The sequence below is a fragment of the Pholcus phalangioides genome, unplaced genomic scaffold (genome assembly GCF_987345545.1).
Source record: "Pholcus phalangioides strain wild (caught in Gottingen) unplaced genomic scaffold, Ppha-v1.0 ptg000017l_1, whole genome shotgun sequence".
Taxonomy (NCBI): Eukaryota; Metazoa; Arthropoda; class Arachnida; order Araneae; family Pholcidae; genus Pholcus; species Pholcus phalangioides.
This window is the reverse complement of record NW_028301610.1, coordinates 42,170,431-42,186,587: the sequence shown is the minus strand read 5'-3', so window position 1 is coordinate 42,186,587 and position 16,157 is coordinate 42,170,431. Positions and strand designations below refer to the sequence as shown.

Genomic DNA, 16,157 nt, shown 5'->3' with positions numbered 1-16,157 from the left:
CATATATAATACTGTTGAACATTTCTTACATGCTCTACATTCGTTGCAAACCTAATCTTCACAACATCGTGGGTCTGTATCCAGAGATAGAAATGTTCGTATATCCAGATACATTCGGATGTGGAAGTGCTTTCTTGTTCTTTCACTATACCTAGTACTCGCTTTCTAGATAAAATATTTCGTTTTAAAACTTTTGGTTCTTTCTCTGTGTGTGTGTGTGTGTCTCTCTCTCTCGAGTTCTATTTCCCAATGCATTTTAAAAGCAAATATTTCCTTTCGAAGAACTCACCGACGGAAACCAAAGTCAAATAGAATCTAAACGACATGATAAAATAATATAAAATAAAAACGGAAGAAACATGAGAAATATCAACTCAAAATAAAATTTGAAAAAAATAAAGCCAAATCAAATACATAGCGTCAAAGGAAAATCCTTTCAAAACTAATGAACCAAATCATTGTTGGAGAGCTAAAACTCTCGAAACCTATCGCAACAAACAAAAACAAATAAAACCTCTTCCTTACCTTACATTTCTAAGAAAATTAAATAAACAACCGCAAATCCCAAGACAAAGTAAAGTACGGTTTTATAGAGGGGGTTTTTTTCCCCTCTTGTTCCTTACCCTTCAAGTAAACAAATAGCTGTCTTTTCCATGACATTTCGCTATTGATACGTAGAAATTTGAGTCAGCCATGTTGGTGCTGAGTATATACATTCGCTTTTTCGTTTTCCTGAGGAGAATATATGTGACTATATCTTTGCTTTTCCATTGACTAAATTTCCAGTATAAAGTCTGTCATCTTTGATGTTTGAGAATCTATTGTTGGACTTTTTGTTTCTCTGTTATTTATACAGTGGAACTTGGGAAATTTTGAACGGGGTTAATTCGAATTTTAGGAATTCCCCTCGAGTTTTCTATTCAATTTAATGTTGGAAAATTACCTGTTTAATTTGAATTTTTCCCTGATGTTTTGGATAATTCGAAGTTTGATATACAAATACAAACGCAAGGGCCCCAACAGGCAAACTTCCCAATGAGGTAGCTGAAAACATGTGCCCTAAAAAATATGGATGTCAAGTATAACTAAAATACAGCAACCCAATACAAAAGCAAATTCCTTGAAAATAATTATTAATATATAATACACTGCCCGTAAAAACGATTATGGTCGTCTTATCGAAATATGGATAGCTTCTCGATTTATCCCAATATGTTTATCGTATTTCTTTTTAAACGTGCCAATTGTGTTAGAATTCACTACCCCGGAGGTAAGCTATCTCATGTGTTAACAACCCTATCAGAGAAAAATTCCCTGCGACACACCACAACCTAGAATTGTCCCTTACCAATCAATACTGGTGTCCCCTTGTCGAAGCAGTTGATTGACGATGTATTAATAACTCAGGTTTAAGTTGTAAACACTTAAATCATATCCCCCTCGACACCTGCGTTCCTCCAATGTAAACATATTAAAAACCATACGGCATACCCCAGTCCAGGACGAAGTAAGCCTCGGAAAAGCGAAAGATTGACTTCAAGACAACGCGGAGATACCTTTTCAAGAATGAAACCGAGCATTTTATTTGCTTTTAATCCCAGTGTAGTGAGAATGTTTTGGAGATTCGTGTCTTTCTTAGCATCATTGTTCATTTATTTTGGAATATAAACGTGTTGCTTAGCAACATTTTTCACCATGTCAAAACGAGATTCATACGCTTGTTCAAATCTATGAACGAAAAATTGTGGTTGACTTACGGATGCGGTGAAAAAGTAGAAAATGAAGTCACATGGAATCATCTTATGAAAAGAACGAAAACGGAGAAAGCAGCAGAGGTCCCTATTCCAACAAAAGTCCCTATTAATTGCTGAAGCTACTGACATGTTAGAAAAAATAAGGCTGTTGAAGCTTGAAAATCGCATCTTTCATTTTCTAAATCAACCTGAATATTTCGTACAATGTTTAAGACAATCTAGAGTAAAACAAATGAAAATTACAAATTTTCATTTATTTCATTAATGTAGACGAATTAAATAATTTAACTTTTTTTTGCTGTCACTTGAGTTTCAAATTAACCGAGTTCTACTGTACCAGATATTTTAAAGAATGATATCTCTACCTTCAAGACGGTGATTCCCAATGTGGGGCCCACGGGGGAGGGGGGGGAATCTGCTTTTTAAAGGGAACAATTTGAGAATGAGTTTTTCTATTAAGGCTTGGAACTGAACACCCTCCTATTTTATATCAGTCTAAATTTATACGTTTTAAAATTTCTTTGAGATGACTCTTTTTTATTCTTCTCTTTCAGTGTTTTGTTTGGAAAAGGGTTTGGCCAGGGGCTCTTAACGTTTTGTGTTCCACGGACCCCCCATGTTAATAAAATGAAGAAAAATGAAATCCAGACCTATATAAAATAATATTCGGTGTATAGCAATAGAAAAATTAGTTAATTATTTTATCATACAAGCTCACGGGCCCTCTGAAGTCTCTCCAAGATCGGAGCTTGTTTAATAATAGCTCATTTAATAATAGCTCATTTAATAATAGCTTTTGACTAAGTAAATGAACTTTTTGGCTTCCTTAACGTGAATAGGGGTTTTGCGTTTTGAATAACAGAAATTGCAAGTATTGGGGAGGTGACAGAACTGGAGGGGCGAAGTTCCCGGGTTACAAGATTTAAGGATGCAAAACAAGAAAGAATGGTTTTTACAACTTTATGGAACTATGAAGTTTCACTGAGAAAGGGCGTGCCTAAAAAGGTTGGGAACCACTGCTTTAAGCTATTCATATACCGTAGATAGGAATCAAGGTGGGCGAAACAATTTCTAAAGTAACTAAGCGTCTTCACATTATAGCCGGAATTTACTGCATCTATATTGGTTCTGCAAGACACTCGCTCCTTGATACAGTAAATCTAGTTTGGACAATCTATTGGTTAATTAATTGAGTACCGGTGCATGTGTGTGTGGCGTTTTAGTGCCATTTCACCTTCTCTCCCTCTCTCTTTACACTTTATAGTTGAACGTATATGCCGACAATCTATTTCAAGCATCTCTCGTCTCTCCCTATCTATTTAATATGGTGTGTGGGAGAGAGGAAACAACCTCTCCATCCATAAATTAAATCAGTTCTCCTACTTAATCTCCTCATTTAATAGTGATTTATTTCGTGGTTGGAGAATAGGCATCGATATTAAATCTGACAACCACCATGAGCTTGACTTCCAACTTGCACTCCATTTTCGGCAACTTTTCTGTTAAATAGCTGGATAATACCTCGCTATACTATTTGACAAGAAATATTATCAGCCATCGCGTAATATACTGGCTAAAATAGCACAAACATGGCCTATGTATGCTGTTTAAGCTGGAAAATATACATACTTATTGTGTATGTAGCGAGAGGTTCCGATGCCATAAAACTCGACTGTCTCTTACGCGATATTTTTGATTTAATGAGACAGTTAAACATGAATTTATGCCAGTTATCTAAAATCGATAAGTTCGATAATTCTAGAAAACCGATAATGACCAAATCGAGGATCATTTCGGTTGGTAGTATTAGTTAGTTTATATAAGTTGTTCATTCTGGCATGGTACATGTGACACTTCGGCTTGATTTAATGTCCATTAATGAAATAATCATATTCTGTGTTAATCAACACCAACGACATTTATACCAAATGGAAATTTTTTAATATTTTATCGTGACTTAGATTTTAAAGACTATTCTCATTAACACTTAGATTAATAATCATTGATGGCTATAAAAGCCGGAGTGATTTGTACAGTTGTGTTTTTATGTCATTTCCATTCTCAAAAGCTGTAGAATTGTGTTTGTAATAACCACTTTGTGTGAAAAATGAATTAATCTAAATTAATTATTTCATTACGTAAAATGTTCAGCTATATTTATAAAATACTGATAAACATTCATTAAAGTATCCGACTACATTTAAAAACGTCACTTTGGGGGAATATATCGATTTGTTTTAAACTGTTATATGAAAGCCCAATTTCTTGTAATTCTAAAACAGGCCTTATTTTGTTTATACAGGGTGGTTGCAAATAAACTGACACTACTCCGACATATGTAGTGCCCATTCTGATGGAAGTATTTTAATGAAACTTGGCATATAGTATATATGGACCATGGGGAAAAGAAAGATTCAATAAAAGAATAGTTCAATTTTTCACCACCAAGTGAAAAAGTGGCGTTTTTTATCGCAGTTATTTTTTCCCCATGGTCCAAATAACGTATAAACCAAGTTTCAATGAAATGCGTCCACCACTATAATTAAGCTGAAAAGGGTCAGTATAATTCAACTGACCCTACTCCAACCTATGTAGCACCCGTTGTGGTGGACGCATTTCATTGAAACTTGGTGGATGTTATTTGAACCATAGAATAACTGCAATGAAAAGTGCCACTTTTCACCCGGTGGTCAAAAATTGAAGTATTTTTTTTATTTAATCTTTTGTACTTGGTCCATATATCCTATATACCGAGTTTCATCAAAAATACCTCCATCTAAATGGGCGCTAGATATGTCTGAGTAGTGTCAGTTTATTATAACCACCCTGTCTGATGCTTAGAACACAAAGACGTTATTCCCAATTCAATGTTGCGTTTTGACACCAAGTAAATCTGTGAATAAAACCTTTAAACGTGTTTCACGAAGAATGCTACTTTTGACGTTCCGATTGAGTTTGAAACACGATTACTAATAATCTGTTGATTGTATCATTAGAAAATTTAATATGATATTTTGTCATATATTATTAGAGTGATGAAAACCTAAGTGTAAGGTCTATCACGTGTATTTGTCTAATTACAGTGTTTTATATACAAGATATGTACAATGAAATTTCAAAAAATTCATACGTACATCAACAGATTTGGATGTAACCTATGAGCATACCATACAATCCTTTAAATTTCGGTAATAAAGCTGCATCATTATTAGCTGAATCTACTTCAAAAAAAAAACTTCATTCATAGAATTTTTTGCAATAATGTTTCGAATATTAGATGAATTTCGCTTAAAATTTCACATAAAAATTACTTTTTCATAAAAAATTATATAGGTCGTCCCAAAAAAACCTATTACTGTTTTCACCCTTTTGAGACACGTTCTGTCTAAAAATATTATTAACGTTCACTCTAGTATCATTTTATAAGAAAGGTAGTCGGATTCCTTAATGTAAAACTAATTATTTTACCAATTCAAATATCTGCACAATTGAGTACAGTAGAGCATTGATTATCCGAAACAATTGGGGACTGGGTTGTATTCGGATAACCTATCATTCATGGATTGTACCAGTGTCATAGGAGCAATATGAAACAAAGAAGCAGTGATATTAAACACAAAACTGTATAGGTATATTTTGTATCACACGTCTTATAAGTAAGGGAGGGGGAGAAGCACTAGCGGCCTCTATCGGCTGCTAGCAGAACTTCATGGCACGCAAATTAGAATTAGCCGACTGGAACGCTTCCGGTCAACTGATGTTTCGGTTGATCGGTATTCGGATAATCCGTGTTCTACCGTACTATATTGTACTCAATCAAACGTTTTGTCCACGAACTAGAATTTAATTCTTCACTGCCAATTTCTCGCGGATCGAAAAACATTTTAAGGTTTTTTTAAGCCGTATTTATAATCCGCTAAAACTTTCCAATTTTTGATTTCGAAAATTTTCAAACCACTCATACTTTTTTTGTATGATAACAAATAGTTGTTATCATACAACTTTAGAGATACACTATCTGATTGGCATTCATCGTATGAATAAACCTTAACGCAGTAGAACTCATTCTCTCTTGATACCCTCAAGAAACCCCACGCTGATGACATTTTAATGATTTTCACCAAAAAGCCAAAAATAAAATCTACATCGAAGATATGGATCAATCTTCACTGTACGATATACTTGGATCGATACAATGTTACGGTCTAACTCACAGCCATAAATGAAAATTTCCATAAAGTACTATCCTCACCTTCTCTCTGTCATGGTTGTTTTTACTGCACATTAGATCTTTTTTCGTGACTCCCGATAGGATATTGTTTCCATAAATATGGTGAAATATAGAATTTAGTAGCTTTTTCACCGATGCGTTTTTCTGAAATTTCCAGGAAAAACATTCACGGTAAACGATTCAATCTTTGAAGCCGCAATCGATTACCGTTTACATTATATTTCGTTACTGAAATTTCTTGAGGACCGATACTTATTTGAAGGACATCACATGAATTTCAGAGTAATCATAGTTATTTTTATTCATCAAATTACGGGAATTAGGAATTTAGACCGTGACTTTTACCTTCGAATATCCATAATACCCAAAAGTCGTTCGTAAATTACATAAATACTAAAAAAAATTATCACTTTTTCCCTGAGATTATGCCTAATGCACAAGCGTCGTTGGTAAATTTGATAATTACTGAAAACATCACCACTTTTACCGGCGATTATGTATAATAACCAAGTGTCGTTCGTAAATTTTATAAATACTTGAAATTTATTGCCTTCATCAGTTATTATGCTTAATACCCTAGAGTAATTGGTGAATCTGTTAAATATGAAAAAAAATTCCAAATGAGTCTATTATGCGTGATGAATATAATCGGACCCCCGATATAATGATAACAAATTTTATGATCGTACTCCTATATAATGGTACAACACATGTATGAATTATCATTTATATATTACGATTAGTCACGTACACATCGATGCGACGCTTGGGTATTATGTATAATAGCCGGTAAAAGTTATTAACCAAGGAAAATTTGTCAAATTTACCAACGACGCTTGGGTATGCATAATCGCCAACAAAAGTGATAAATTTAGGTAAATTTATCAAACTTACTAAAATTCGTGGTAAGTGCGCATGATAACCGGTTATGATATATATAATAACCACATTTAACATAACATAATTTATCGTAGTTCATTTGCAACCTGGTTACAGCATAACACAAGGGTCACAAACCGACACGACGTCCCGTGCGTAAGATAGTCCTCGAAAGTTTATATCCGGGATACGGCCTAATAACATCTAATTTCGAACATAAAAATGATAATTAATTCCAAAATTTGAATTATTTCTACTACTGTCGATGTGAAGCCTCGACAACAAGACCTTTTGTTAGGCAAGTTGCTTTCGTTCACAGAATACGGCCGCATATGCGTAGAGTATAATTGGTTACGGCCTATGTCTGGTATACTAAATCTAATGCTGCATATAAAAATTCGTTTGAGACCTATGGCCTAACTAAAACATAATGAATATTCAGTTTCCGTTTTTCAAAATTAGACTCTTCAGAGATATGACTTCTGATAGAGGGTGAATTAAAGTTTCGACCACAGAAACGAATTTGGCTTAAGGGGATGTGTCCCTTCAAAGAGGTTTCATAACTCTTTCAGCGGCATTGACGAGATATTTCGCTTTCTTAAAAGTCTCTTATTATAACATTGACAAGCCAGGAAATTTTATAACGCTTATTTCACAATGGAACACCTTTCTCTACACCTTCAGTTTGCACCTGTTGAAAATCGGAAGAAAGACTACTTCTTCAAAACAGGTATGGCATTTTGAATGAGGGGTTTAGTGATTTCGGCTATATGCTGCTTGAGGTATCCGATTAAGTTTAAAACGTCATTTTTTGGGAAATTTTTTTTTTCCAATGGAAGCCCTATTTTTTGTGATTCCAAAACAGGCTGGTTTTGTTTATATGACGCTTAGAACCGAAGATACGTCAACTTTAGTTTGCTTTTTTACATTCAACTAATCACTGAACTAAAACTTTAAATGTGTTTCACGAAGAATGCTAATTTTTTGGAATTTTGCTTGATTTCGAAACATGATTTTCTGAAATCTATTGATTGTACCATTACGAAATTTTAATATGATATTCTGCCATATATTGTTAACGTTTTAATATTGTACCAGAATCTAAGGTCTATCACATGCACTTGTTTAACTACAGTGCTTTATACACGATATGCACAATGAAATTTCAAAAAGTTCAAACGTACATCAACAGATTTTGAGCATACTATACAATCCTTTGAATTTTAATACCAAATCTACATCATTACTTGTTAAGTCTACTGTAAAAAAAAAATTTCATTCATATAATTTTTTGCAACAGTGTTTGCAATGAATTTTACTTTAAATTTGACATAAAAAATGCCTTTTTCATACACTGGTGAAATAAATTAAGAGAATTTGCATATTTTATCGAATTTCATGAAAAGAACTGAACTGAATGTAAAACCACTGCCTCTAGACAAAAATGCAAATCTTGTACGTCAAATACGTAAGCGTACACGTGTGTGTAGGCAGAACCAGTAGAGAAACAGGCTTTATAAGCGCGCGTAATTTAAGACGCATTTCGTTCGCTAGCACACCTCGGCGAATTTCTTGGTGTTATTTTGCAGCAATCGGTTAATTTCAAATTTTAACAGTAAAAATGAGTAACCACCAACGTTTAGATGACGGAATGGGGAGGCTAGAAGCAGGCCAATCTCAAGTCCAGATTTGTAGAGAGTTCAATTTAACGCCCAGCGTCGTGTGTAACTTATGGAAGCAGTTCCAGGATACCGGATCCATCGAGAGAAAGCCTGGGCAAGGTCGTCCAAGAGCCACGACGGCCAGAGAAAATCGCCATTTGTCGATTATAGCGAGGCGTAACAGGAGTGCTACAGCTTCTCAGCTCTCTCGTGACTTGTATGCAGCCACAGGAACCCGTGTATCAAGGGTAACTGTTTCCAAAAGACTTCATGAGAGAGGGTTGTTTGCAAGAAGACCTGCTGTTTGCGTCCCGCTCACTTCTACGGACAGAAGAATCCGTTTATCATGGTGCAGAGAGCATAGAGATTGGAGTATGGATCAATGGGCGACCGTTCTCTTCACTGATGAGTCCCGGTTCAGCCTAAACAACGATTCTGGCTGTACGTCCATATAGAGAGAACCAGGGACCCGCTACCTACCCTCCAATGTCCGCGAAATCGACCATTATGGCGGAGGAGGTTTAATGGTCTGGGCAGGCATCATGTTGTATGGCCGCACACCTCTCCATGTCTTTGAAAGATTCACTGTGACTGGTGTGAGGTATAGGGATGAGGTCTTGGAGCCCTATGTTCGCCTTTTCAGGAGTGCAGTTGGCCCTGAGTTCATTTTAATGGACGATAACGCGAGGTCACATAGAGCTCTTCTGCTCGACGATTTTCTAGAGTGGCAATATCTTCCCTTGGGGGGAGATGGAACAGTCCAGGCGGGGCGCCATAGAAGCTACGAGTATAACATGGGACCCTATGAGTTCTTCTCAGTTTTGGAGGGGCGATGAGAGAAAAGCATTTGAGAAGAAGGGGCGATGGAACAAAAAGTTTAGGAAACTATGCTCTAATCTAAAGCAACATATTAATACCTTATATTTTTGAAAAAAAGATATTGTATATTTTGAGCCCGTTTTCGGCATTGATGACTCTAAGCAACTCCTAGACTTTCGATTTTTACCTATACAGTTTCTATAATTACCAGGAGAACAGCTCAAAAGTACACGTCTTCTATTTCTTGACAAGCCAAGCTAGAACGATTTTTCGACTCTTGAATTTTGAACGGGAATATCATGTGTGAAAGAGAAATATTGCTGTGCGTGCTTCAACAATGATAGAAAACTAAGTTGGCAAACAATGACTGTCATTTTTATACTATTCAAATCTCTGTAAATAATATAAATACAGAGATACCCCGAAGTTACGTGATAGGCGGGACCGACGACAACCGCGTAAGTCGGGGTTCACTTTTCCATAGAAATACATATAAGTACTAGAGTTAATTGGGAACAAATTTTTTTGGAAGAACACCTGTTGATCATTTTTGTCGCACCTCGGTCATTTTCTGCACACGAGGGCTAATTAGATCAGGACCTACAATTTATTGCCAATTCCGAAAGGCAGCCTTTTTGCATACTCACCGAGAGGTTGGCGCGTTAATCTCTGAGTGTGGGGTTCCCTGCGGTAGCAATCTTTTTCTGCGGTCTGTCGCCATTTCTTTTATACCCCTGTGTCAGGAAAGTTTCTGACACGGACGAACCGGGTATTGAACTCGCGACACCTCTAAACATCCTTTGGTACTTAAGGCGAGTATCTTATCGACCTGGGCTACTGCGCCCTCTATGACTATAATGGTATAGTACACTTCTATGGCTTCATAAAATCCAACTTTCACCGTAACTGCAATCCAGCACAGTAAAAAAGACTATATTCCACTAAAATCTGTGCAAAGCTGTTGAAAGTCATGTATTAAACGCTTTGAATGTTTCGATAAACATTGCAACGCCTTGGCCCATAGAAAGAAATGGACTGCTTGTTTGCGGAATCAAGAACTCAATTTTCATGAATTGCAAATTACTGTAATTGAAAATCACATAACTCCGAAATCACGCAACTCGGGGTAGCATAAGGGCTTGTTACTGTACAGTGCAACATCCATATTACTTTTAAAATATTGACAATAATTTTTTTTTGCCATGTAATAGCATTCACAGAGTACCTCATTCGCTTAATACAACGGTGCTCAACCTTTTTGAGAGGACGAGCCACTTTATTGGTTTTGAAATGAGCCGCGGGCCATGCAACTGATCTGGAAGCGTGCCACGGGTCGTTCAAGTGATATGGGGAATGCATCGTGGGTCACTTATAAATCTTTAAATGTGCCGCGGACATCTTAATTGGTCTGGAAATATGCCACGAGCTATTTTAAATGATCTGAAAATGTGCCAAAATGCAACGTGGACCAATTGAGTGGTTTGATAATCAGTCGCAGATCACAATTGAATAAAATTTTTCATGATTTCTCAATTTATTATAAATTTTTATACAGCAACATGAGATAACCACTGTTCAATAAAACCAATGATTTAATTAATTGTTATAAAAATCATCAAATTTTTTTCCCACGGGCAATGGGTTGAACATGTATGGCTTAAGCAAGGTATCCAACAACGTTGAAAATGTAATTTTGAAAAAAATTCCGATTTTTTTATGAAAGCCCTATTTCTTTTGATTCCAGAACAAGCCTTGTTTTGTTTATATATCATACCGATGCTTAAAACCGAAGTTACGTCCACTTTAGCGTTGCGTTTTTACATACAAGTAAATCCGTGAATAAAGACTTTAAGAGTGTTTTACGGAGAACGCCATTTTTTAAATTTTACTTGAGTTTGAAACATGGTTTCTAAAATCTATTAATTGCATCATTATACAAAATTTTGATATAACATTTTGCCATGTATTGTTAAGGTTTTCTATCAAAATCTAAATCAGGCATGATCGTGAAAACCATGGTGCTCTCTCAAGCACCCAGAGTGCTCGATGCTCATATCCAATTTTGTGCTCACGATCCAATTGATCAACGTTAGAACTAAACACCTTGTGCAAATTGCATTAGAGGATTCAAATCATCCTGATTCGATTCATTCACACGTCAAACTAGCCGTAAGGGTGCTCTTTTTCAGATGATGGGTACAAGCAGTGCTCGCAATTAGAAAAAGTTTAAAGACCTCTGATATCTAAGGTCTGTTTTGCATTAGTCTAATTATAGAGTTTTATACAGAGAGGATATGTAGAATGTAATTTCAAAACATTCATACGTACATCAACAGATTTGAATGTAACCTATGAGCATACCATACGATCATTTAAATTTTGGTACCAAACCTGCATCATTATTAGTTAAATCTATTTCAGAAAAAAAAATTCCATTCATAGAAATTTCTTGCAATCCTGTTTTGAATATCATACGAACTATGCTCAAAATTTGACATAAAAATGACTTTTCCACAGAAAACGACATAAGGTAGTACGAAATGTACTATTGTTCTCACCATTTTGAGACACTTCCTAAGGAAAAATGTTATTAAATATTCACTCTAGTACCATTTAATAGAAAAATGACAAGAAAGGTAGTTGGAGATACCTTAATATACATAATCCCTTAAAATTTTTCTCCTCTGGGTATTTCAATGCTTGCCAATTAAAGAGTTAAAGATGGTAGAAGAGAGAGAAAAGAGAGAAGTCATCAAATGCTTAAATTTTAAGCAGAGATGAACAAATGAAAAAGGCCGAAGAGTGTAGTTTTTTTTTTTTTCTTTGAAAGGTGGATTTGAATGGCATTGGGAGGAAAAGAAGCTTAAGGTTCGGGTGGAGCATGGAACTGGCTGTTGGAAGTTCTCTCTCTCATGCTTATCGATCCGCGCATCTTCCACCTTCTCTACACGCAGGCAGCATCCAAATTCACCCTCTCGCCATGTCTTTTCCCGTTACTCCCACAGAACGGATGCGGACGTGCAGACCTACGCTTTTAGGAGACCCCGAAATAAAAAAACACAGCCTCTTATATATATTATCCTAAAAACTCTCTCGAACGATTACTTTACCAGCAATTCTCGTTCGTGTGAGCTGCTCGGGGGTCCCCTCCGACGAAGAGATATACACACGTAAAAATCCCTCACATATAATAACCCGCCGGTGAATAAGACGTTCGAATCGTATCGAGATGATGTTGTTTCATCTGGTCGTTTGCCTGCTTCTATCGTCGTCGTTGGGACTAGTCGTTTCGAAAGGAATCCCAGAAAAAAGCCAATCCGAAAGCGGGACAACAACCGTGTTAAACAGCACCAAGCAGCATGGCGCACCTCTGGTTCTTGCAGTTTGTCTGCCACCTACCCCTGAGCCTGATCAGTTGGAGTGGAAACGAGAAAACAAGCAACGAATATTAGCGCTAACTCAAGATAACGTAAGTGACAAGCTTCGTTTTGTGCTATCAATTATGCACCGGGTTTTATCGAATTTCTCCGCTCGTTTATAACTGTATTTTATTTTTATTTTCATTTTAACCTACTAAATCGTAAATGGCATCGTTTTTGCTCTTCAGTATTATCTCTTATCTACAAGAATTTGATTTTACTTTGATTTTCATTTAAATCCATCAATTTTCTAATCCGAAATAAAAACAATAAATGTTGTATTAAATGGTTTTTGAATTTTAATTCGTATTATTTGTAATCGATTTAATGACAATCTTTATTTTTAATCTAATCTCCACAAGCATAAAATTTCCAGAATTAAAATTTATTTTAACTTTGGGAAAAAAAATCGATTTTCGAAAGAAAAATCATGATTAAAATTTATAGATTAAAATAATAAATCCTATATAAATTTCTCATCTCGTTTTAACTGGTATTAAAGTAATTGGATTCATGGCTTCGTTTTTCTTCTTTCATCTAAAATGTGTTTTTCAAAATTTTAAATTCGTCTTAATTAGTGGAAACGTGGTTTTCTATTATCAAAACTGAAGAGAATAAATTATACTTTATATGAACATATTTTACTTTATTTTTATTTTAACCTACGAAATGAATGATAAAGGGCCTTGTTTTTGCTCTTCCATATACTCTCTTATCAACGAGAATTTAATTTTACATTAATTTATTTAACCTTTTAACGGCCAATGTTCCCAATGGAGAAACATCGGTTTCATTAATGAGAAAAAAATATTTTTTGTTCATGAAAACACTTGATTTTTTTTCCCCGAAAGGTGTGAAATTTCAAACTGAATTCACGAAACGAAAATTTCAATCATTTCAACACGTGCTATCAATTTACCTGTTTTTAAGAAAAAATAAAATTTAATATTTTTTATTAAATATTTAATTAAATATTTTTAATGTTGTTTCCATGGACATGGGCAAGTCCAGAAAAAAATACAGGGAGGTTTTTTCACGTATCTTTTTTCATTGATGTGTCTAAACTGAAGGACCAGAAGAGGGAAATGAAAGAAAAAAATTGTAAAAATCAATGTAAATCTGAATTCGGTGAATACATCAAATTTCTAATCCAAGTTTAAAACAATAAGTTTTATATTAAATGTTTTTTTTAATTTTAATTCGTATCATTTGCGATCGATTTTATGACCTTGTTTATCTTAAATCTATCTTAAGAATAACATTGCTAGAATTAAAAATTACTTTAACTTTCAAAAAATCGATATTCAAAAGAAAAATCATGATGAAAATATTAATAACTTAAAATAATACATCCTATATAAATTTCTCATCTCGTTTTAATTGGTGTTAGTGTAATTAAATTCATGGCTTTTTACTTCTTTCATCTAAAATGTTCGAGAATATGCATTTAAAAAATTTAAGTTAATTTTAATTACTGAAAACATGGTTTTCTAATCAAAGCTGAAGATAATAAGTTACTTGTATATGGAGTTTTACTCTCTGTATTTAAAATGATTGTCTTATTTTAATTTATATTTTTCTAATCTATTTCATGGCTTCGTTTGTTTTTTTTTTAATTTAATATGTGCAAGAATACTTCCGAAATTTGAAGTAATTTTAATTATAGAAATAAATTGAATTTTCTAAAGAAAATTATAAAAGTAGTAAATCGTATATTATTAAATAAGCAAGTTATTCGTTCAACATAGTAAATTTTAGTCCCATTTCTCATACTGTAATTGATTCCATTTCTTCTTCTTTCATTTAAAATCTACGAGAACATTTCCCAAATTTAAATTTAATTTTTTTATAAAGCACAATTTTCCAATCAAAATACAAGATAATAAGTTTATAAAGTTTTAATCATTCGACAAAAATGTCACATTTCAGTTTGTATTATTGTAATCTATTTCGCTGCTACGTTTTTCTTCTTTAGCCGAATATCTACAAGAATATTTCCAAAATTTAAGTTTAATTTGATTATTGAAAATTAATTTCCTCAAAAAATTAAGATATAAATCTTTAAATTTACTTTTTGTAATTATACTTTTAATTCTATAAAATTGATGTTTTTAATTTGTGGTGCTATAATTGATTTCATATCTTCTCCTATTATCTAAATTCTAAAAGAATATTTCCAAGATTAAAATTTATTCTAATTAGTAGACAAGAATAAATTTTCTAAAAAAATTTGGATAATAAAGCTATATATATAAAATTGATTTTCTGTCTGTATGTATGTTTGTTCTCTATACAAATCTACAATTTTAGATCGATAGTCACCAAATTTTGCATATATACCAAATGGGACCCGACTTGAACGATAGGTTACTTCAAAAGTTTGTCAGACCTGGGCAAGTGCCCGAAATGGGCAAAAAAACTGTCGGGCAACAATGGTTTCTTGGCCTCAACAATCACTTTCGGAACGTTTACTTTGGTTACCGTGGTTTCCTAGCAATGCGTTTCAGACGTGTATATGCCTTTACAATGGTTTGTCACTTCTTCAATACTGCCAGTATATATTTACAATAGTTTATGCCTTAATAATGGTTTGCCACTTTTTCAATAGTCGTCAGAATCATCATAAGCATCACTTTGAGGGTCAGTAAAAGAATGATCCCCATAGAAAGCAGTGTTAAAATTGCCGATTTTACTGTAGAAATGCGGAAATTCAGTGGGGGGGGGGGGGTTCCTGCCACATCAATAATTTTAAAAATTCTATTGAATTCTCAATTTTTGGAGAGTTCGCTTTGAGGTATAAGAAGCCCAGAAAATTAAATATGAAGTAATTAGCCGGACCTAATTTTGAGTTGGATATCCATGCAATAACATTGATTTCAACTTTTTATTTATATCTTCTTAAGCATGAAAATTAATGTCTCCGTATTGTCTTTTAATATTCAACTGCATAAATTCATATAGTTTAGATTGTTTTAAAATTAATTATGAGCCCATAAAGTACATCAAAGAAATTTCACACCTTTAACTAAGCATTTTTTGAAGCAGAAACAGGCAGATGGATAACTTGAGCCTCATTGATAAAAACCCGGGCAGCGCCATGTATTATAGCTAGTCACAAATATATAAATTTACTCACTCTATTAAATCTCTACCGAATTTTAATTTGTATTATTATAATTGATGTTTCATGGCTTCGTGTTTCTTCTTCAATCTAGTATCTACAAGAGAATACTTCCAAAAAATCAAAACTATTTTAATTATAGAGAACAATTTTTATTTTAAAAACAAATTTAAGATAATAAATCACATATAAATTTACTTTTATTACCAGATTTTACTTTTTATATTTTCACTTTTAATCTTCTTAATAACCTAAACTTCTTGATTTTAAAAT

General features: G+C 34.0%; 1 protein-coding gene across 4 annotated transcripts in view; it reads left to right on the top strand.

The window, feature by feature from the left end:
* Nucleotides 1-16,157, top strand: part of LOC149073476 (uncharacterized) — a 359,737-nt gene that overhangs the window by 263,433 nt on the left and 80,147 nt on the right. Inside the window, exon 1 of one of the 4 annotated variants that reach the window (XM_089246417.1) lies at nucleotides 12,340-12,813. The exons of 2 other annotated variants lie outside the window; for them this stretch is intronic. In XM_089246417.1, coding sequence (XP_089102543.1) covers nucleotides 12,574-12,813 — 240 coding nt within the window. In that variant the 5' untranslated portion in view covers nucleotides 12,340-12,573. Of the gene's footprint in view, nucleotides 1-12,339; nucleotides 12,814-16,157 lie in introns of those variants that run through there. One more of the 4 variants, XM_089246415.1, reaches the window with a different exon arrangement.